We start from the raw sequence: 24564 nt of genomic DNA, 5'->3' as shown, positions 1-24564 counted from the left end.
TATATTCAAATATATATTGCCTGTATTTTTAATATAGCTCAGAAAGTTTATAGATAATTTTGTGTTCTGGTGTTTTTACTTAGTGTTATATATACTTTTTGTATATTTTTACTTGTGATTATCAGTGGTTGTATTGTATTTCATTGATATGAAATCAGTTAGGTTGGTTGGATTCTTATAAATGTCCTGTTTTAAAAAAATGTGCCCTGGATCAAAATTTCTTTGGAAATATGTTTTATGTTTTCGAATGGAGTTCAGTGAAATATGAATTCAAAGTAAATTTATTTCATGGACCATTTTTAAGATGTTTATTTGTTCTAAATGGTTTACAAATGTAATCCATTTTAATGTTTGGAATATATACATATAGAGCTCTCTGTCTTCCCAGGGAATAAAACTACCATTGTGGGGGTAGAGAGAGATGGGAAGTTGGGGGTGTTTGTATCTTTATGTCATTATGTCTGTAAGGAATACACTTGAGTGGACTTGTAGAAGCGAGTTGCCTTATCTCTTGGCCATGTATCAGCCTGACTGAATGGAGAGATGAGAACTGTTGGTGAATCTGGATAAATGATATCATAGAAAGTCCCTAGTGTTTGAGCAGGATTATAGCCAAGTGTATAATCTGTTTCTTCATATGACTGATGGAATTCAAGTAATGTATTGGTTTTCTTAATGTTTTCCTTATATTCAATTAATATTCAGTATATAAAAACAGCATGCTCTGGAATTTTCAGATTTCAGTTGATAATATTCTGAATAATATCTCTATTATCAAATATTCTGAATCATAGGCAAATGATTCAGATGGTAGTTATAAATGTTTTGAATTTCAGGCAGAGTCATTGCCCTCAAACTTCATCAGGCAGATAAGTATGGTCTGAGCTAGACCATTGAGAACTAAATAATAATCAGCACTTGAAGTGTTATATAGCTTATTTTAAAAACATTTCACTGGCTGAGCACAGTGCCTCATGCCTATAATCCCAGCACTTTGGGAGGCCGAGGCGGTTGGATCACTTGAGGTCAGGAGACCTGCCTTACCAACATGGCAAAACCCCGTCTCTAGTAAAAATACAAAAATTAGCCAGGCATGGTGACATGTGCTTGTAATCTGGCTACTTGCGAGACTGAGGCAGAAGAATCACTTGAACCCGGGTGGTGGAGATTGCAGTGAGCAGAGATCATGCCATTATACTCCAACCTGGGTGACAGAGTGAGACTCTGTCTCAAAAAAAAAAAAAATTTTTTTTTTTCACTTAAAACTAAGTTTCTGTGAACAACAATGTGAAAGTATTTAATGCCAAAGAACTGCACACTTAAAAATGGTTAAAATGATAAATTTTGTTTTATGTATTTTACCACAATGAAAGAAAAACAACATTTGAAGCAAAGAAAAAGTAAGTAGAAAAAAAAAAAGAAGCAGCAATCAATTGTGTGGAAAGTTTTTCAAATCTTCTAACAATTAAAAGAATTAAAATAAACCCCAGATTTCTGAAGTATTTTAAATATGATTTTTGCATGATTGTAAAAATAGGCTTTTCCCTTGATTTTTTTTCTTTTTTTTTGAGACAGGGCCTGCACTGCACTCAAGCCGTAGTGCAGTGGTGCAATCTTGGCTCACTACAACCTCCACCTCCCAGGCTCAAGCAATCACCTCAGCCTCTCAAGTAGCTGGGACTGCGTGTGCATACTACCACACCCAGCTATTTTTTGTAATTTTTGTAGAGACGGGGTCTTGCCATGTTGTTCAAGCTGTTGTCAAACTCCTGGGCTCAAGTGATCCACCCACCTCGGCCTCCCAAAGTGCTGAGATTACAGGCGTGAGCCACCACACACGGCCTTTCCCTTGATTTTATTATCTCATTTTTTTAAAAGATTTCTTTTGCCCCTGGAAATTAAAGCATCTTTTAGGTTGAAATTCACAATGGCTCGTTAGAATTTTTAACTTCAAGCCTGAAAAAGGAAACTTTAACCACTCAAGATACTGTCATGTTTTAATTGCACAAATTTAAGCTAATGTGCATTAAGTTGTTATTATTCAACCTGTCCACAAAATATTCATGTATCGTGAGACTTTTCTTTGCTCCAGCTCCTGTAACAGTCACAGTTTTTTTTTAAAGGCTCTCTTAAAGCAAAGGAGTGGCCATTAAGCCACCAGAGGGAGCTCCTTGAATATATTATATTATACTTCAGTACTTCGGCTGTGATTTTTAAAAAGAACACAAACAGTTCTCCCAGTGTGGATGTTTTGTGTTTCATATTATTCTCTTCACGATAGAAATAGTGTTCTGAAAATACCTGTGTGATCTTAGAGGAACAGTTTAGTATTTTCATTTCATAAATATTTGAATATCTTATATGTAAGGCAATGTGGACCATTAGAAGATGAATGCGATCTTTACCTTCATGTAACTTACCCAGGAGTATATGAATATGTAAACATTCTCTTCTTATTCCACACTATTGTGTAATATATATATATATATATATATAATCCAGTTATTTATATTGAGTTGCTGTATTAATGTTTTTAAATTGCTTGTTTGGTGTTGTAGTTCACAAATTTTGAGAATGGTGCTAGACTGGCTACTAAATTTAACCTGTGCAACATGTCAAAATATAGAACGTAGGGCTCTATGTCCAAAGATTATGATTTAGCAACTCTTGGGATATGTATTTCTAAAAAATAGCTTTATTGAGATATAGTTCCCATACTATATGTAATTCACTCATTAAAAGTTTTCAATTAAATGGTTTTATGTATTTATAGAGTTGCATAACGATCTGCACAATCAATTTTAGAACATTTTTATCACCCCAAAGGAAATCCTTTTTTCATTAGCAACCACTCCCCATTCTTCCCCCAACCCCGCAGCCGTAGGCAGCCTCTGATCTGCTTTCTGTCTCTATACAGATTTGCTTAATCTGAACATTTTATGTAAATGGAATCATATAGTATGTGGTCTTTTGTGACTGGCTTCTTTAACTCAGCATAATGTTTTCACAGTTGACCTATGTTGTATCATGTGTCAGTACTTCATTTTCTTTTTATTGCCAAATATTCATTTGTTTGGAAGGAATATGTATTTTTACAAAGCTTCTGGGTAACACTCCCCACTGTTTAAATTCTGTATACATACAACATACCTTGAAATGTTAACTGTGTTTTTGTAATGATACTATGAGGAGCATTATCTACAATTTTTATTTCTTGTACTTCAACTGTAGTGCCCCCAGAGATCTCTCATAAATATTTTAAAACAAGGGGTTGCCGTCCATTAGTGGTGGCAAAAACATTCTAGTGGGCAAAGAGCAGGGAATTTTTTGTTTGTTTGTTTCAAGTGAAAGAAAGTAGCAGGGTCTGCTATACATAGTGAAGGTATTTTATGAAACTTAGGGGTGTGTATATATCTTCACTGAGTCCAGATAGGAAATATATTTCTTATTGTGGGTCGCCTTTAGAAAAAGTTTGAAAGCTAATGTTCTTTAAATGTTTCAGCATTGTTTTTATCTCATCAACTCTAGTGTCTTTTCTGGGGTAAAGTGGTAACGTAAATGGTTAGCTTAAATAAGAGCTGAATTGAAATAACTAGCCAAAATTAGAGGTCAGGAGTTAGGAACTAATAATACAGTGAAGGCGTGGGATAGTTCTAAGAACCCACTGCTTGGGTTATTTTGTCAGAGAGTAAATGCATTCTTTAGTTAATCATAAGAGTGGAATCAAGTGTGAGATTTAGTACCGCTTATCACATTGTTGCTATAGCCTTGAGTTATAACATACCAATAAAATTGGTTTATGATCATTTAATTAAAATGCCAAAGCACATTACAAAAGATTCATTATTATCATTTATAAGTTTATTAACCCATTGGGTGGTATTAACGTATTTTAAATATCAGCATTTTCCTGGGCTCATACTCAGTAATATATTCATTGAAGTAAAATAGTTGTGTTTCATTAGAAAGAAATATGCAGTGTAAATCATACCATTGCTTTCTAAAGCAGAAATGTTATCCCTTTGAATTGTTTTCAGTGTGAAAGTAAATTTTTGTATGCCTTTCTAATTTTTTAATATATTGTGAGACATTTATTTCAAAAATGATGTGAGGGTCATGTTTATTTTGTAATATTTTGAATTTGCTTTTCAGGGTTAGAATTTTAGTGCCTATCTGTTATGGTCATTCTACATAATTTAGAAAACAAGCAAAGGATAATATATAAAACTAATTTTATACCAATGACTTATGTTAAAATGTAGCTGCGTTAAAATGGAATTGTTAGTAGAGACAACTTTTAATGATATAATCAAATGCTGGATTATTTTACTAATAATGTAAATGACCATCAAAATATTTTTTCCCAAGTAATTTTTTTAAGTAATGTCTGCTTTCCTTTGTATCAAAATCCAGTGTAGGTGAAAAATTGTACAGTATGCTTTTAAAATCATTTTTTCTAAGGTGACTGAAAAATATATAAACACTGGTACATGATAGAATAACTTAAACTTTTCTATACATTTTTATCTTTTTTGGTATATGGAATTGTATTTAGAATTGTTTGAAAAATTGGTCATGCATTAGGCTTAACCTTGATTACAAAATAGTGTAGTTAACACAGGGTAAAACAAAACTGTAGATCACTTGTAAGAACACATGCAGAAATCCTGGAAAAAAGAAAAGGACTTAAAAAGGGGGAAATCAGGCAGCAGTTTATAAAAAAAAAGTAATAATTATCAAATAGGATTTATTACAGCAATACAGGGACGTTTCAACAGTAGAAAACCAATTACTGTAATTTTACTGCATTAGCAGATTAGAGAAGAAAACCATATAAAAATCATCTCTGTAGATGCTGAAAATTTGGTGAAACTTAACACTAACTTTTGTTTTTAAAAGTTTGATTCAAGAAACAGAAGATAAGTTCTAATACAGTATGTATACATACCTGAAACCTATGGCAGGCTTTATATATAATGATGAAACATCGGAAGCATTATCATTAAAGTCAGGAACAAGACACCGGGATTTGCTGTCATTGCCATCGTTTAATTATGCCAGAGGCTCTAGCTAGAGCAATTAAAAAGAAAGAAATGTAAATATTGGAAGAGGAGAGAAAACGTAGACATATCATATTTACATTTGATATGATTACCTACCTAGAAAATCTTGGTGAAGCAGCATTAAACTATTAATAAATTAAATAAAGTGGCCTGATGGAAGGGCAACATGTAAAAAATAAATGATTAGAAAATAAATGGAAAGAAATACCCACAAACCCCCCCAGATACTTGATTTTTTTTTTTTTATTTTTTTTTGAGACAGGATCTCACTCTGTCAGGCTGGAGTATAGTGATGTGATCATGGCTCACGGTAGCCTCTACCTCCTGGGCTCAAGAAATCCTTCCACCTCAGCTTCCTGAGTAGCTGGGACAACAGGTGCGGGCCACATGCCTGGCTAATTTTTAAAATTTTTTGTAGAGATGGGGACTCACTGTGTTATCCAGGCTGGTCTCAGACTCCTAGGCTCAAGCAGTCCTCCTGTCTTGGCCTCCCAAAGTGCTAGGATTACAGGTGTGAGCTACCACAGCAGCCCCGCCCCCAAATACTTTAGAATAGACCTAATGAGTAAAGTATAAGATAATTGTGAAAGAAAGGAATCAAAATTAATAGAATGCTACATATCCATGAAGAAAACAGATGCAGATATAAATAATAACGTGAGTGAACCTTGAAAACGGTGTTGAGCAAAAGCAAGATACAAAAGAATATATATTGTATGATTCCATTAACAACCCCAAAGTTAGGTAAACAGTATATAAAAGAAGAAATGTAAATATCTAATATATACCATTATGCATTTCACCCATGTAACAAAAAACCACTTGTACCCCTAAAGCTATTGAAATTTTAAAAATTAGTCATTTTTCCATCTAATAACACATTAATATTACATGTATGTAAAAATCATATCTAAAATTATTGTATGTATATAGTTGAATTGTATATATATCTAAGTACATAAAATAATCTCTAAAGGACACTAATGAAAATATTAACAGTGGTTACCGTTACCTCTGGAGGTGGAGAGCAAAATAGACCATAAATTTTTAATCTTGTTTGAATTCTATATACTGAATATATATTGTGTCACTAATTTTTTTAAAAAAATTATCTCCATCATTGGGCTTTTCAAATGATATTCTATGATAATATCGGAAAACTTAAACATCCATACCTGAACACAAAACTGTTTAGTTGATGATTTGGGAAGGACCCTTTTCCACAGTTTCTTTGAATCTAATGTTTCTCTTTGTTTAACAGCATATCGAAAACTATGATTTTTTTTTTTTTTTAAAGATAATGTAATTTGGAAGAGAGTTATGGAAGTATTGACTTTACCTTTTTCTTATTTTAAATTTCTGTAAATTTGGGATTTTCAAATAAGTGCCTCAAAATCTTTATTTAATTTGTAGTTTTACTTTTTGTCCAGGCCCATCAAACTCCAGAGAAGAGAGTGAATACTGGAGAAGAAAGGAGGAAAATGTCTGAGGTATAAAGACATCTGGTTATTTTAAAGCTTTGCAAACATAATTTTAAAAAAGAAACAGAATCTTACTATAAAGCCTCCAAACCTTTCCTTATTTCTTTCAAACAAATACCTGTAACTTCTTTTTTTTAAAAAAAAACCTCATTGAACATACCTCTGCCATTGGTGTACTAACTTTCCTGATGAAACTAGAAAAAACAGGAATTATTATTGATTGAAATGTTCTTTTTTTATTTAAGGAAGCAGCAAGAAAGAGAAGGCTGGAATTTATTGAAAAAGAAAAGAAACAAAAGGATCAGGTAGTTTTTTGCTCTTGTTTTTCTACCTTTGGCAAGTTGTAAGTGATAATAGGTTCAAGAGTTGTAAGAAACTTGTCTTTAAAATTGTTACAGATTATTAGTTTAATGAAGGCTGAACAAATGAAAAGGCAAGAAAAGGAAAGGGTAAGAGGATAATCTATTAAATATACTTTTTTCTCAAGGAATACACTGATTTTCAGTTTATTGCTAAATGTATTACATGTATTTTATATTAAATACTTGAAATGGTGTTTTGTTTATTTCTTTTCCCCAAAGTTGGAAAGAATAAATAGGGCCAGGGAACAAGGATGGAGAAATGTCCTAAGTGCTGGTGGAAGTGGTGAAGTAAAGGTAGGCATTTTATACCAATATGGTTATACTGCCATTTTTTCCTCCGGTTCCACCTTGTTCTTTAAAATGCATGTACCTGGGATTTTCTTACTTTAGTGTACAATTAATTTTTATCTAGAATTCTTCAACATTTATTATGAATACTTAGCTTTCCTGCATGTATCTGATATGTAACTTGTATTGCTGTTATGTGACTATACTCAAAATTGCTTTAAAAGTTTTTTGTGAAGACTATGATAACATTATTCCTGTCAGAGGAATTTTTAAAAATTATACACAATTCGTGACACTGCAACCTAAAATCATTCTGTAATTTAATGTAGCCTTGAAGATTGAGTTCTCAGAAGACGCTTCTTAATCTGATCCCTGTTGTCTCTCCAACTTCATCTCCATCCATTCCCTACCACGTACTCTATGCTCTATTCATGCTGAAATGAAGACCATATTTGTAGTTCCATTACTGTATGTAGTCTGCCAAATCTCTTTTTCTTTGCACTTGTGTTTCCTTTTACTTAATAGCACTCTCCATCCCTCCTCACCCTCACCCCCCACCTCCATCTGTTTAGCTAAATAACCAGTTACCTAGATGAGTTAGTCCGAACATTCCTTCTGGGTAGATCCACGCTATTTAACCTTGGGCACATTGCTGAACTTTTCTGAGCTTTGGTTTCTTGATTTAAAAAAAAAAAAAAAAAAAAAAAAGGTTTTTTTCCGAGAACAGTGCCTGGAACCTGTCTGGCAAGGGCTTCTATAGTAATTTCCCTTTTCTTTCTTTGTTCTGCCAGTCTGAATCTTATACTTCTTCTTTTGTTCATACAGCATCCTACACATATCTCTATTTGTAGTTGGTAGAATTCTAAGATGGTCTCCAAGATTCTTGACCCCTGGTATACACACCTTGTATTATTCCATTCCCTACAGTATAAGTGGTACCTGTAGATACTGTGGTATAGCAGCTCACTTGATTAGGTTGTGTTGTATGGCAAGTGGTGATGGGATGGTCCCTCCCAGGGTTACATTAACATATAAGACTCCTTCATAGCTGACTGGAAGGGAAAAAGAAATTAGAGAGATACAATTCTGCTCACCTGGAAGACAGTAAACATTCATGTGGCAAAACAGTAGAGATGACCTCTACAAGTAGTGGTCTCTGATGGGCAACTAGCAAGAAAATTGTGGTCCTAGTCATGCAGCCACAAGGAAATTAATTCTGCCAAGAACCAGTTAACTTGGAAGAGATCCCGAGTCTCAGGTGAGAATTGTAACCCTGGCTGACACCTTGATTTCTGCCTGGTGAGATCCTGAGGAGGGGACCTAGCTAAATGCACCCAGATTCCTGAGCCAGGGGAACTGAGATTACAAATAGATATTGTTTTAAGCTGCTAAATTTGTGATAATTTGTTATACAGCAATAGAAGGTGAATGCACTAATTTGTATCATTGAATAAACTGTAAGTCAGTACATCTTTTTTTTTTTTGAGACAGAGTTTCGCTCTTGTTACCCAGGCTGGAGTGCGATGGCACGATCTCGGCTCACCGCAACCTCTGCCTCCTGGGTTCAAGCGATTCTCCTGCCTCAGCCTCTGGAGTAGCTGGGATTACAGGCATGCACCACCATGCCCAGCTAATTTTGTATTTTTGGTAGAGACGGGGTTTCTCCATGTTGGTCAGGCTGGTCTCGAACTCCCGACCTCAGGTGACCTGCCCGTCTTGGCCTCCCAAAGTGCTGGGATTACAGGCGTGAGTCACTGTGCCCGGCGTAAGTCAATACATCTTCAAACTATAAGTTTCACTCATGTACACCCATTAATCTTGATATTTAGATGTACAATAGATACTTGTCAAATTGGATCGATTGTAATTCTTGTTTTTTTCCCCCAAAAGTTATAATTTGAATAAAAGTTTGTTTTATCTAGACGTATACATTCTGCCCTGGATTTATAGATTAGTTTTTCAGTCTCTTGAGATGCAGAAGTTCTTCATATCATAGTAATAATTCATTAAGAGTAACTTTTTCCAAATTTGTATTAATATAGATTATACAGTGTTTTTAGTAGTATAATTTTATCTTACCTTTAAATAGAACTTATTACCTCCTGAATGATCAGGAATGACTTAGAATCTGGTCCATTCTAAAATAACTAACCTCACATCTTAGCTGACTGGAAAGAGAAAGCTTACCAACTTGTACGCCTTCAGATCTTCTCAAGCATTTTTTTTATCAAGTCCATGATTAGCATTGAAGCTTTGATGATTTATTCTTCTCCCTTTTGTGTAATAAAGTGCTTTTTCCTATGATGTCTAATACAGTATTTATCAGTTTTATTAATGTTTAATAACTGAGACAATTTTCAAGTAGATACTATGTGCTGAATAGATTTCTGCGTCACTTTATAAACTTCTGTAATGCTTTCATTGAAGATTAATAAAACATTTTATTTTCCATGATTTAAAGGAAATTCTATGTTAGTTTCTATATTTATTCCTCATTGGGTTTGAAATATTTTAACTTGTTAGGCTGTTTGATTTCTACATAGTTGATAAAGAACTGAAGGCTCAATATAATATGAATCAAATTAAGGAGATTCCCTAAAAGAAAGATAAAACTAAAACTAAAGGAAGTATTTCAAAATTAATGCTATTATTATATACTTCTAAATAAGAGGCATTATTATTCATAGTATAAATATCCAATGTAAATGTTTTTGATTATTTAGTATCTGCAAAATCTGGACCTTCTTTGTTTTATCCATTTTTAATGTGTCTTTTATGAATGTGTTTTTAGAAAAATTATATATTCCACATTTATGGTTATATGGTGATTATAATATGGAAGAGGTGTATCTCTTGTTTGAAAATATGTTGGAATACCATTTGGCAGTAAAAAGAATAGCCTGTTTATACATGCAACACCATGGATCAATCTTAAAAACCTGTGAGTGAAAGAAACCAGATAAAAGAGTACATATTTATGATTTCATTTACATGACATGATAGGAAAGGCAAATCCAACCTGTAGTGACGGAAAGCAGATCAGTGGTTGCTGACAGTGGGAGCATTTACTGCAAAGGAACACAAGGGAACATTCTGGGGTAATGGATATGCTTTTGACTGTGGTAGTGGTTACGTGAGTGTCTACATTTGTCAGAATTCAGCCTGTGCTTGTAATTGGTGAATTTTTATTGTACATAAATTATGTCTCAAACAAACATATTTCATCAGTATTCTAATATAGTATTTTCAACATTATTTTGAGTATGAGCATCTTCTGAGATGTTTACATACTTTTGTTTTTGCTAAAGAGAAATGGAGCACTCAGTCAAGTTAAGATGATACTAGCATTGGGCTAAAGAGTAACCAGTTTCATAGGAAATATGAACACCTTATAACAGAATTCTGATTCTTAACTTCAGATGTACATTTTGAGGATGTATGTAAGGACCACCTTGATGGAGTTCCCTGTTCTAGCAATTTTCATCACTTGTTATTTGAACATCTTTAATCAATTATCTATATTTATCTTGTATTGATTATTTTAAAATAATGCTTGCTCATAAAATAGTGTGTAGCTGACAAGATATTAAGACAAATTTTGTCTTATTGGGTTACACTGAAGTTTCTTTTTTTGGATTCTGAGATTTTTCTTTGTTTCTTTGATTATTATTTTATTTATTTACTTATTTTTTGAGACAGGATCTCTCTCTGTCACCCAAGCTAGAGTGCAGTGGTGGGATCATGACTCACTGTAGCCTTGACCTCCTGAGCTCAAGCGATCTTCCCATCTCAGCCTCCCAAGTAGTTGGGACTACAGACACATGCCACTGTGTCCGGCTAATTTTTTGTATTTGCAGGGATGTAGTTTCGCCAAGTTGCCCAGGCTAGTCTCGAACTCCTGAGCTCAAGCGATCCGCCCACCTCAGCCTCCCAAAGTGCTGGGATTACAGGCATGTGCCACCATGCCTGGCCTTTGTTTCTTTTTTTAACCAGGCGTTTTCCTTAAGATATTATCACCTGGAGGTTTTCCCTTTTTTACGCTCAGTGTTGTGGCTTCTGTTCTCATCACTTCACACACTCAGAAAATGGTTTTTTTAAAGGCTTCCACTTAGCCTTAGTCATATCTGGTGGTCTTAAGAAAAGTTAAAATAAGTTGACCTTTGCATTTGAGGTTATTTATTTCTTCTTAATGAAATTCTTTCACCATGACTTCTGTAGCATTATACAGTTTTTATTTACTTTTATCCTTTTCTGACATATCTATTTTTTACTATGAGTTTTCCATGCGGTTGAGTTCTTTTGTCTCTGTGGTTGAGTCTGTAAGTCTTTGCCTTTATCCTTTGTCATTCCTGCAGAGAATCCAAACTTCCTTCAGCGTTTACTTTTTCATTGATTGACTTTCTTTACTTCTAGGCTTCTTCGCTTGGTGTCAGGGCAGCAACATCCTTCTAATTAATTCTTCTGCCTTACTTTCTTATTTCTGCTTACCATGCATAATATTGACTTACTGACCTTTAAAACTCTGTTGGTATACTACTGCTGCTAGAAACTTTATAAATCCTTTCTATTGTTATTTATTATTTGAACACAAACAACCAGGGCAGACAGCAGTTAGTATTTAGCTATACCAAGCTTTTATAGCCAAACTTAATACTTAATACTTTGCCTTCCTTCTGTTTGTCTTCATACTTCCTTCCTCTTCCACCTTCCATACCTAAATATATACATACATTGATTATTTTTACTTTAATGCCTTGGCTCATATTTACTCTCCTTACATTGCTATCAAGACCAGATTAAACACTATCTCTCCCCAAGGCCTTTTTTCTAAATAAGGATTTTACCGTTGATTTTTTTTTACTATTTTGTGAATTTGCTCAGTACTTACTACTTTGGAATCTCTCTATTGTCACTTGTTTACCATAGAATTGAATGTTTTTCTAGTTTTGTGCTATTTTTCCCAACTTACTTGAAAACTAAAGATAGATATGACTTTTTGCCTCTTTTATATACATATGGAACATGTTTTAATAATGTTTATACCTTCATATCTGCTTGGTGAATTTAAGGATTTGGGGTATATTAAAAGCCATATGCAGATGTTTTTGTTCAATATAATTCTGAGTGTTATATAAAAGCAGGCTCTCATAAGCTGTACATAAACAATGGAACAGAATTACATGAAATGTATATTGGAAGCTTATTTCAAAACCTGTTAATTAAGACCAGATTTTTCCATATTTACATGAAATTAGTGTCATTTTGCTGTTTTTGTTTGTCACATTATGCTTTATTATAACAAAGTACACTACTTTTTGATTGTTAATAGTTATAATAGGAAAACATTTTGCTTTAGGCTTTATGTTTGTTAGTATGTTCATATTAAGTAATTAGTTTTTAAAAGTCAAGCATTGAAATTTACTTTTTCTTTTGAGACTGGTACAGGCCTGTTAGGCCTTATAAGATAAACACATGAGAGCTCTTTGTTTAATCCCTAGGCTCCTTTTCTTGGCAGTGGAGGGACTATAGCTCCATCATCTTTTTCTTCTCGAGGACAGTATGAACATTACCATGCCATTTTTGACCAAATGCAGCAACAAAGAGCAGAAGCTAATGAAGCTAAATGGAAAAGAGAAATATATGGTCAAGGTCTTCCAGAAAGGTATGGCTATGTTCTGCAGAAGTTGCTTATGCTTTGCTTCTGAGATAGTAATGAAAGTCACTGTGCATATTTATCTACAGAGGAATTCTGCCTGGAGTTCGTCCAGGATTTCCTTATGGGGCTGCAGGTCATCACCATTTCCCTGATGCTGATGATATTAGAAAAACTTTGAAAAGATTGAAGGCGGTGTCTAAACAAGCCAATGCAAACAGGTTGGACTGTGATGATCCATGAATTCACCCATGTGTGTAATTTTGTCGTTTGTCATACATAGCTTAGTACCTACACTTTGTGGATGTTTTCTCCATTGTTCACATATGATGTTTTTTGCCTCTTGGGTACAATAATTTTCTGAGGTGCAAATTTGGCCCGTGATTACACTGTGGAAAGCATGTAGCTCTCCAGTTCAGCCTGATTTTTATGTCTTATTTGTGTGTTTAGACTGAATATACTATTTAAAGGAACATGTGATAACATTCTGCCAACATAATTATAACATTTTATCACCCACTTTAAGTAAATCAGAATATAAATCTAAATTGAATCACACTTTATGCAGAACCCCAGTGCATTTTTTGCCCTTTTCTTCATCACTTCAAAGCCTGCTTTTCTCTTTGTTGTCTTAGCATGCTTTCTCTTCGTGTTCATCTCTGATTTATAACTCTTTGTGATCCTGTTCATCACATTATTTCTTTTCTTCCATTGAATTAATTTAATAATGGTAACTGATTAATATGTACTTGAGCAGAGATAAATAATTGAGGTAAATATAAATTAACATTTATATACACGTTATAAATTATATACAGAAGCCTGATATATGAAGCATCTATTTTTTGAGAAAGGAAGGTTACAGACTTACACATGTGCATATTTTTTATGAATAGTGAGACAAATTTTGTGAGAGGCTTTTATTCTCCAGAATTATTGATCTTTCTAGTATGTATATTTTTTAATTAGTAAACTTTATTTTTAGAGCGATTTTGGGTTCACAGCAAAATGGAGTGGAAAATACAGAGAGTTTCCATGTACCCCTTCCTCACACATGCACAACCTCCGTATTGACATCTTCATCTGAGTGATAACATTTGTTACGATCAAACATCGATCCATTATCACCAAAGTCCATAGTTTACATTAGAGTTTACTCTTGGTATTGTACATTCCATGGCTTTTGACAAATGTATAATTACAGGTATCCACCACTGTAATATCATACAAAATTATGTCACTGCCTTCAAAATCACCTGTTCTCCACCTCCCTCCAACCTCCCTCCCAACTCTTGGCAACCACTGGTTGCTTTACTGCCTTCATAGTTTTACCTTTTCTAGAATATCATATACTTGGAATCATATAGTATGTGGCCTTTCACATTGGCTTTTCTCACTTACTAATATGGATTTAAGGTACCTCCATATATCTTCATAGTTTCATACCTTATTTCTTCTTAACACTAATATCCCATTGTATCGATATACCATACTTTATTATTATTTTTTTTTTTGGTAATTTTTTTTTTTTTCAGACAGGTTCTTGTTGTATCACCCAGGCTGGAGTGCAATGGCATGATCACAGCTCACTTGCAGCCTTGACCTCTGGGGCTTAAGTGACCCTCCCACCTCAGCCTCCTGAACAGCTGGGACTACAGGTGCTTGCCACCATGCATGGCTGATTTTTTTATTTTTTGTAGAATGGAGTCTTGGTATGTTGCCCAGGCTTGTCTTGAACTCCTGGGTTCAAGCAATCCTCCTGCATTGGCCTCTCAAAGTGCTGGGATTGCAAGCATGAGCCACCACGCCCAGCCTGAATGGATGTACTACACTTTATCCATTATTCTACTGAAGGACATCTTGGTTGCTTTTAAGTTATGGCAATTATGAATAAAACTTCTACAAACATTTGTGTGTAGGTTTTTTTGTGGACATAAATTTTTTAAGTATTTAAACAGATGCCAATAGGATGATTGCTGGATCACGTCTTAAGAGTATGTTTGATTTTGTAAGAAGTCACCAAACTGTCTTCCAAAGTGGCTATACCATTATTCGTTCCTCCCAGCAGTGATTAAGAATTCCTATTGCTTCACATCCTCTCCAGCGTTTAGTGTTGTCAGTGTTTTGGATTTTGGCCAATTTAATCAGCACGTAGTGGTATCTCATTTTAATTACAATTCCCTAATGACATATTCAACATTCTTTCATATGCTTCATGCCATCTGTATATCTTTCTTGATGAGTTGTCTGTTTAAGCCTTTTGCCCATTTTTAAATTCGTTTTTATATTGTTGAGTTTTAAAAGTTCTTTGTATATTTTATATAATAGTCCTTTATCAGGTATGTCTTTGGCAGATATTTTCTTTTTCTTTGTGGCTCATCTTCTCATTCCCTTAATATTTTGTTTCGCACAGTGGAATTTTTTTTGTTTTAATGAAGTCCAGCATATCAATTGTTTCTTTCATGGATTGTGTCTCTGGTGTTATAACTGAAAAGTTATCACCATACCCAAGTTCATTTGGGTTTTCTCCTATGTTATCTTCTAGGAGTTTTATAGTTTAATGTTTTATCTTTAGATCTGTGATCCATTTAATTTTTGTGAAGGATATAAGGTCTGTGTCTAGATTCATTTTTTTGCATGTGGATGCCCAGTTGTTCCACATCTCTTGAAAAGACTATATATGCTTCTTTGAATTACCTTTGCTCCTTTGTCAATGACTGGTTGACAAAGCATTTTTATGTGGGTCTATTTCTGTGCCCTCTGTTCTGTTCTACTGATTAAGTCTTGAAATCAGGTAGTTTCAGTCCTCCAGCTTTGTTCTTCAATACTGAGTTGGCTATTCTGGTTCTTTTGTCTTTCCATATAAGCGTTGTGATAAGTTTGTCCATATCTAAAGACTAACATGCTGGGATTTTGATTGGGATTGTGTTGAATCTGTAGATCAGCTTGGGAAGAACTGACATCTTGACAATATTCAATCCTCCAATACTTCATATTAGACCTGAAATATATCTTTGATGTATTTCATCAGAATTTTTTAGTTTTCCTCATACCTGTGCATTTTTTTTTTTAGATTTGTAACCTATGTATTACATGTTGGGGAGTGCTAATGAAAGTGATAATGTGTTTTTAATTTCAAATTCTACTTGTTCATTGTTTATATATAGGAAAGCAATTGACTTTTGTTTATTAACCTTCTATCCTGCAACTTTGCTATAATCACTTTTTTTGGGAGGGGTATTTTTGGTGTTTCTTTTGAATTTTCTGCATAGACAATCATGTCATCTGCAAACAAAGACAGTTATATTTCTTCCTTCCCAGTCTGTATACCTTGTGTTTTCTTTCCTTGTCTTATTGCATTAGCTAGAACTTCCAATATGATATTGAAAAGTAATGTTGAGAAGGACATCTTTGTCTTGTTCCTGATGTTGGCCGGAAAGCTTCAAGTTTCCATTAAATATGTTAGCTGTAGGTTTTTTATAGATGTTCTTTATGAAATTGTGGAAGTTCCTAAGTTTTCTGAGATTTTTTAAAATCAGAAATGGGTGCTGGATTTTGTCAAATGCTTTTTTTTTTTTTTGCGTGTATAGATATGATCATGTGATTTTTCTTCTTTAGCTTATTGATGTGATGAATTACATTAATTGATTTTCAGATGTTGAAACAGCTGTATTTTATTATATTTTGCTATAAGAATAAAAATGCCCTTTCCTTTCGTAGCTGGTAATCACTTATAAGGAAATGGTTTAATTACTATGTGTATAATTTTCTTGTGATCCTTTTCTTAATAATACTCATTGTCTTATATTTACATACACACTGTAATCTTTTCACTGACATGGAGCAACAACTTTCACTACTCCAAATTTAAACTATTGTCTTTGTTCTTCAGTGTTTTGCTTTACTGAAAGGCATTTAATCTTTTTTCCTTCCTCTCATTCTCACATTCTTTTTAATACTCTTTCTTTGGCTGAATATTCAAGAATTTTCATGTATTTCTGTTTTAAAAATACCAACAGCTAACTACCTTATTACTGGCCTTTCATACAGGGTTCTCAGTCACCTGTTCATAACCTCCTTTTTCTCTCCTTTTTGCTCAGTAAAAAAGAAAACCTAAAGAAAAATCACAAGAGGCTTTTTTTTTCTTGTTTCACTGCTTGCTAAGTGGTGTAGGTTAGTTTTGGAAAAATTGGAGTATATAGGAGGAGGGTGTTAGGAAACAGGAAAGAAAATAATTCCAAATCCCTACAGAGGCAGTCACTGATGAAGACTTTGGTTAATTTTCTTGCATACCTTTTCCTTTTCTTTTTCCTGAGATAGTGGAAACAAAATCATACATACAAATTTGTATCTTTTTAAATTTAGTGTTCTTACCATACATATTTCCCATGTTGTTTTCAATTTTTTAATATCTGCATAAGATTCCAGTGCCTGAATGTGCTATGATTTATCTAACAAATCCCCTAGTATAACCAGTTGTTTGTAATCCTTCCCCTTTTTGAACATTTTTCTGCCACATTTTATTCTTCATTTTTTATTATTTCTGTGAAATAGAATCTTATAAGGGCAATTATTTTGCTAAAAGATTTGGTCATCTATGTTCCTGATGAAGATTCTTGAAAGAACTATTACTAAGTTTTTTCTAGAAAAGTGCCAGTTTATACTCAACCCAACAGTGTATGACAGTGCCTGTTTTATTGCCCCTGGGCCAGTATTAATAACTTCTTAGGAGCTAAAGAAGTTTTTTTTGTAATATAAAGTTTAAAATCAAAGTAGTATAGGAGATGAAGTTTTCACTATATTCTACACTGTTTACACAACAGGGTAATAACAAACTAGATTCCTGTAAGTAAAAAGTAGCAACTAATATCTAATCGGGCACTTGTGCAAGGCCCTGTTCTAAGTAATTTACATATATAATCTTTACTATTGTGGATTACGTATTTGCGAATTTGTCTACTCGCTAAACTGTATTTGTAACCTCAAAATCAATATGTGAAGCACTTTCATGGTCATTCATGGGCATGGGCATAGGCTCAGCCCATGTCATTCATGAACCTGGGGTCATTCATGGGCTCAGAACAGGAAAAGTGGCCCAAAAGCATAGTGCTGAAATGTCAAAAGGCAGTGATGTGCTTTAGGGAGAAAATACGTGTTTTAGACTTCATTTGGGCATTAGTTATGCCACTATTGGCCATGAATTCAGCATTAATGAATCCACAATATAATGGATCCGGGAGTCTAACTCTGTATTTACCCTAGGAGCAGTGGTTCTGTTCAGTATTCATGGAGACTTTATAGAACATAACTACGAGAATAATGAGAATTGAATGTATTATTAACTCATTTAATCATCACCAGTACTGTGAGGCAGGAATTATTATTTTTGCTATTTTACAGATTAAGAAATTGGGGCTATGTGTAATTAAGTAATTTGTTGAAGGTCACATTACTATTAGTGAAACCAGGAGTTGAAGCTGGACAGTTTGGTTCCTAACCTCACTCACTTAACTGTTGTACCATATTGACTTTACTAAGTGTATTAGTCTGTTCTCACACTGCTAATGAAGTCATACCTGAGACTGGGTAATTTATAAAGAAAAAGGTCTAATGGAATCACAGTTCCACGTGGCTGGGTAGGCCTCACAATCATGGTAGAAGGCAAAGGAGGAGTAAAGTCATGTCTTGCAGCAGACAAGAGAGAGAGCATGTGCAGGGGAACTCTCCTTTATAAAACCATCAGATCTCATGAGACTTATTCACTATCATCACAACAGCTCAGGAAAGACCCACCATCATGATTCAGTTATCTCCCACCAGGTCCCTCCCACAACACATGGGAATTATGGGAGTTTCAATTTGAGATTTGGGTGGGGACACAGCCAAACCATATTGCTAAGTCTTGAAAAATTTTATGAGGAATAATTAAAGAATCTGAGAATTGCATTTTGGGAGGTCAAGGTGGGCAGATCACTTGAGGTCAGGAGCTCAAGACCAGCCTGCCAACATGGTGAAACCCAATCTCTACTAAAATAAATAAATAAATGAACTGGGCATGGTGATGGGTGCCTGTAATCTCAGCAGCTCAGGAGGCTGAGGCAGGAGAATCACTTGAATCTGGGAAGCAGAGGTGGCAGTGAGCTGAGATCACCCACTGCACTCCAGCCTGGGTGACAGAGTGAGACTCCGTCTTAAACAAACAAAAAAAGACCGGGTGTCGTGGCTTACACCTGTAATCCCAGCACTTTGGGAGGCCAAGGCAGGCGGATCACCTGAGGTCAGGAGTTCAAGACCAGCCTGGCCAACATGGTGAAACCCTGTCTCTACTAAAAATACAAAAATTAGCCAGGCGTCATGGCATATGCCTGTAATCCCAGCTACTTGGGAGGGTGAGGCAGGAGAATTGCTTGAACCCAGGAGGCAGAGGTTGCAGTGAGCCGAGATCATGCCATTGCACTCCACCCTGGGTGACAAGAGCAAAACTCTGTCTCAAAAAAAACCAAAAGATGGGCAGCTGGCAAGATGGCCAAATAGGAACAGCTCTGGTCTGTAGCTCCCAATAAGATCGACACAGAAGGTGGGTGATTCCTGCATTTCCAACTGAGGTACCCGGTTCATCTCATTGGAACTGGTTGGACAGTGGGTACAGCCCAAGGAGGGCGAGCTGAAGCGGGGTGGGGTGTCACCTCACCTGGGAAGCAAAAGGGTTCAGAGAACTCCCTCTCCTAGCCAAGGGAAGCCATTAGGGACTGTACCGTGCACTCTGGCGCAGATACTGTGCTTTTCCGACGGTCTTCACAACCCACAGACCAGGAGATTCCCTCCAGTCCCTATGCCACCAGGGCCCTGGGTTTCCAGCACAAAACTGGTCTGCTGTTTGGGCAGACACCGAGGTAGCTGCAGGAGTTTTTTTTCATACCCTAGTGGCACCTGGAATGCCAGTGAGACATAACTGTTCACTCCCCTAGAAAGCGGGCTGAAGCCAGGGAGCCAAGTGGTCTGGCTTGGTGGGTCCCACCCTCACAGAGACCAGCAAGCTCAGATCCACTGGCTTGAAATTCTGGCTGTCAGCATAGCGGTCTGAACTTGACCTGGGACACTGTAGCTTGGTGGGGGGAGGGGCGTCCACCATTGCTGAGGCTTGAGTAGGTGGTTTTACCCTCACAATGTAAGCAAAGCCACTGGGAAGTTTGAACTGGGAGGAGCCCACCACAGCTCACCAAGGCCGCTGTGGCCAGACTGCCTCTCTAGATTCCCTCCCCTCTGGGCAGGGCATCTTTGAAAAAAAGGCAGTTGGGGGAAGGGGCAGTTGTGGGCACAGCTTCAGCAGACTTAAACGTCCCTGCTTGGCAGCTCTGCAGAGAGCAGCAGATCTCCCAGCACAGCGTTCGAGCTCTGATAAGGGACAGTTGGCCTCCTCAAGTGGGTCCCTGACCACCGTGTATCCTGACTGGAAGACACCTCCCAGTAGGGGCTGACAGACACCTCATACAGGAGAGCTCTGGCTGGCATCTGGTGGGTGCCCCTTTGGGACGAAGCTTCCAGAGGAGGGAACAGGCAGCAATCTTTGCTGTTCTTCAGCCTCCGCCAGTGGTACCCAGGCGAACACAGTCTGGAGTGGACCTCTAGCAAATTCCAGCAGACCTGCAGCAGAGGGCCCTGGCTGTTAGAAGGAAAACTAACAGACAGAAAGGAATATATCAAAAAGGACATACACTCAGAGACCCCATCCGAAGGTCGCCGACTTCAGAGACCAAAGGTGGATAAATCCACAAAGATGGGGAGAAACCAGCGCAAAAAGGCTGAAAATTCCAAAAACCACAACGCCTCTTCTCCAAAGGATCACAACTCCTTGAAAGCAAGGGAACAAAACTGGACAGAGAATGAGTTTGATGAATTGACAGAAGTAGGCCTCAGGCAGTGGATAATAACAAACTCCTTCGAGCTAAAGGAACATGTTCTAACCCAATGCAAGGAAGCTAAGAACCTTGAGAAAAGGTTAGACGAATTGCTAACTAGAATAACCAGTTTAAAGAAGAACATAAATGACCCGATGGAGCTGAAAAACACTGCACGAGAACTTCGTGAAGCATACACAAGTATCAATAGCCGAATCAATCAAGTGGAAAAGGATATTGGAGATTGAAGATCAACTCAATGAAATAAAGCAAGAAGACAAGATTAGAGAAAAAAGTGAAAAGAAACGAACATCCAAGAAATACGGGAGTATGTGAAAAGACCAAATCTATGTTTGATTGGTGTACCTGAAAGTGACGGAGAGAATGAAACCAACTTGGAAAACACTCTCCAGGATATAATCCAGGAGAACTTCTGCAACCTAGCAAGGCAGGCCAACATTCAAATTCAGGAAATATAGAGAACACCACAAAGATACTCCTCGAGAACAGCAACCTCAAGACACATAATCGTCAGATGCACCAAGGTTGAAATGAAGGAAAAAATGTTAAGAGCAGCCAGAGAGAAAGGTCAGGTTACCAATAGAAGGAAGCCCATCAGACTAACAGCAGATCTCTCTACAGAAACCCTACAAGCCAGAAGAGAGTGGGGGTCAATATTCAACATTCTTCAAGAAAATAATTTTCAACCCAGAATTTCATATCCAGCCCAACTAAGCTTCATAAGCGAAGGAGAAATAAAATTCTTAGAGAAAAGAAAATGCTGGGAGATCTTGTCTCCACAAGACCTGCCTTATAAGAGCTCGTGAAAGAAGCACTAAACATGGAAAGGAACAACTGGTACCAGCCACTGCAAAAGCATATCAAAATGTAAAGACCATAGACACTATGAAGAAACCGCATCAGCTAATGAGCAAAATAACCAGCTAGCATCATAATGGCAGGATCAAATTTGCACATAACAATATCAGCCTTAAATGTAAATGGGCTAAATGCTCCATTAACAGACAGACTGGCAAATTGGATAAACAGTCAAGACCCATTAGTGTGCTGTATTCAGGAGACCCATCTCATGTGCAAAGACACACATAGGCTCAAAATAAAGGATGGAGGAATATTTACCAAGCAAATGGAAAGCAAAGAAAGCAGGGGTTGCAATCCTAGTCTCTGATAAAACAGACTTTAAACCAACAAAGATCAAAAGAGACAAGAGCATTACATAATGGTAAAGGGATCAATGCAACAAGAAGAGTTAACTATCTTAAATATATACGTACCCAATACAGGAGCACCCAGATTCATAAAGCAAGTTCTTAGTGACCTAAAAAGAGACATAGACTCCCACACAATAATAATGGGAGACTTTAACACCCCACTGTCAACATTAGACAGATCAATGAGACAGTTAACAAGGATATCCAGGACTTGAACTCAGCTCTGGACTGAGCGGACCTGATAGACATCTACGGAACTCTCCACCCCAAATCAACAGAGTATACGTTCTTCTCAGCACCACATAGCATTTATTCTAAAATTCACCACATAATTGGAAGTAAAACACTCCTCAGCAAATGCAAAAGAATGGAAATCATAACAAAGAGTCTCTCAGACCACAGTGCCATCAAATTAGAACTCAGGATTAAGAAACCCACTCAGAATCGCACAACTACATTGGAAACTGAACAACCTATTCCTGAATGACTACTGGGTAAATAAATAAATTAAGGCAGAAATAAATAAGTTATTTGAAACCAATGAGAGCAAAGACGCAACGTACCAGAATCTCTGGGACACAGCAAAAGCAGTGTGTAGAGGGAAATTTATGGCACTAAATGCCCACAGGAGAAAGCAGGAAAGATCTAAAATTGACACCCTGACATCACAATTAGGAGAATCAGAGAAGCAAGAGCAAACAAATTCAAAAGCTAGAAACAATAAATAACTAAGATCAGAGAAGAACTGAAGGAGATAGAGACACAAAAAACCCTTCAAAAAATCAATGAATCCAGGAGCTGGTTTTTTGAAAAGATCAACCAAATTGATAGATCTCTAACAAGACTAATGAAGAAAAGAGAGAAGAATCAAATAGATGCAATAAAAAATGATAAAGGGGATATCACCATTGATCCCACAGAAACACAAACTACCGTCAGAGAATACTATAAACACCTCTACACAAATAAACTAGAAAATCTAGAATAAATGGATAAATTCCTGGACATATACACCCTCCCAAGACTAAACCAGGAAGAAGTCAAATTCCTGAATAGACCAATAACAAGTTCTGAAATTGAGGCATTAATTAATTGCCTACCAAGCAAAAAAAAAAAAAAAAAAAAAACATGACCAGACGGATTCACAGCCGAATTCTACCAGAGGTACAAAGAGGAGCTGGTACCATTCCTTCTGAAACTATTGCAAACAATAGAAAAAGAGGGAATCCTCCCTAACTCATTTTATGAGGCCAGCATCATCCTGTTACCAAAGCCTGGCAGAGACACAACAAAAAAAGAGAATTTTGGACCAATATCCCTGATGAACATCAATGCAAAAAATCCTCAATAAAATACTGGCAAACTGAGACCAGCAGCACATCAAAAAGTTTATCCACCATGATCAAGTTGGCTTCATCCCTGGGAGGCAAGGCTGGTTCAACATCTACAAATCAATAAACGTAATCTGTCACATAAACAGAACTAATGACAAAAACCACATGATTATCTCAATAGATGCAGAAAAGGCCTTTGACCAAATTTAACAGCCCTATTTGCTAAAAACTCCCAATAATAACTAGGCATTGATGGAACAGATCTCAAAATAAGAGCTATTTATGACAAACCCACAGCCAATATCATAATGGACAAAAACTAGAAGCATTCCTCTTGAAAACCAGCACAAGACAAGGATACCCTCTCTCACCACTCCTATTCAACATATCATTGGAAGTTCTGGCCAGGGTAATCAGGCAAGAGACAGAAATAAAGGGTATTCCAATAGGAAAAGAGGAAGTCAAATTGTCTCTGTTTGCAGATAACATGATTGTATATTTAGAAAACCCCATCATCTCAGCCCAAAATCTCCTTAAGCTGATAAGCAACTTCAGCAAAGTCTCAGGATACAAAATTAATGTGCAAAAATCACAAGCATCCCTATACACCAATAACAGACAAACAGCCAAATTATGAGTCAACTCCCATTCACGATTGCTACAAAGAGAAGAAAATACCTGGGAATCCAACTTACAAGGGATATGAAGGACCTCTTCAAGGAGAACTACAAACGCTGTTCAAGGAAATAAGAGAGGACACAAACAAATGGAAAAACATTCCATGTTCATGGATAGGAAGAATCAATATCGTGAAAATGACTGTACTGCCCAAAGTAATTTATAGATTCAATGCTATCCCCATCAAGCTACCATTGACTTTCTTCACAGAATTAGCAAAAACTACTTTAAATTTCATATGGAACCAAAAAAGAGCCCGCATAGCCAAGACAATCCTAAGCAAAAAGAACAAAGCTGGAGGCATCATGCTACCTGACTTCAAACTATACTACAAGGCTACGGTAACCAAAACAGCATGGTACTGGTACCAAAACAGATATATAGACCAATGGAACAGAACAGAGGCCTTAGAAATAATGCCACACATCTACAACCACCTGCTCTTTAACAAACCTGATAAAAACAAGCGGTGGGGAAAGGATTCCCTATTTAATAAATGGTGTTGGGAAAACTGGCTAGCCATATGCAGAAAGCTGAGACTAGATCCCCTCCTTACATCTTATACAAAAATTAAC

The 24564-nt window shown here is 36.2% G+C and overlaps 1 protein-coding gene across 10 annotated transcripts in view; it reads left to right on the top strand.

The window, feature by feature from the left end:
• NEK1 (NIMA related kinase 1) overlaps positions 1 to 24564 on the top strand; it is a 215085-nt gene that overhangs the window by 42634 nt on the left and 147887 nt on the right. For 6 of the 10 annotated variants that reach the window (XR_009212947.1, XR_009212948.1, XM_032148894.2 and 3 more), the window contains 6 exons: positions 6494 to 6553; positions 6790 to 6849; positions 6943 to 6993; positions 7126 to 7200; positions 12693 to 12856; positions 12937 to 13068. Coding sequence is in view for 8 of the 10 variants with exons in the window: in XM_032148894.2 (XP_032004785.1) it covers positions 6494 to 6553; positions 6790 to 6849; positions 6943 to 6993; positions 7126 to 7200; positions 12693 to 12856; positions 12937 to 13068 (542 nt within the window). In the remaining 2 variants the exon portion in view is untranslated. Of the gene's footprint in view, positions 1 to 6493; positions 6554 to 6789; positions 6850 to 6942; positions 6994 to 7125; positions 7201 to 7523; positions 9660 to 12692; positions 12857 to 12936; positions 13069 to 14382; positions 15364 to 24564 lie in introns of those variants that run through there. The other 4 variants (XM_058436867.1, XM_058436869.1, XM_058436870.1 and 1 more) reach the window with 3 other exon arrangements.

The sequence above is a fragment of the Hylobates moloch genome, unplaced genomic scaffold (genome assembly GCF_009828535.3).
Source record: "Hylobates moloch isolate HMO894 unplaced genomic scaffold, HMol_V3 SCAFFOLD_3, whole genome shotgun sequence".
In the NCBI taxonomy this organism is placed as follows: Eukaryota; Metazoa; Chordata; class Mammalia; order Primates; family Hylobatidae; genus Hylobates; species Hylobates moloch.
This window is presented reverse-complemented; position numbering and strand designations above follow the sequence as displayed.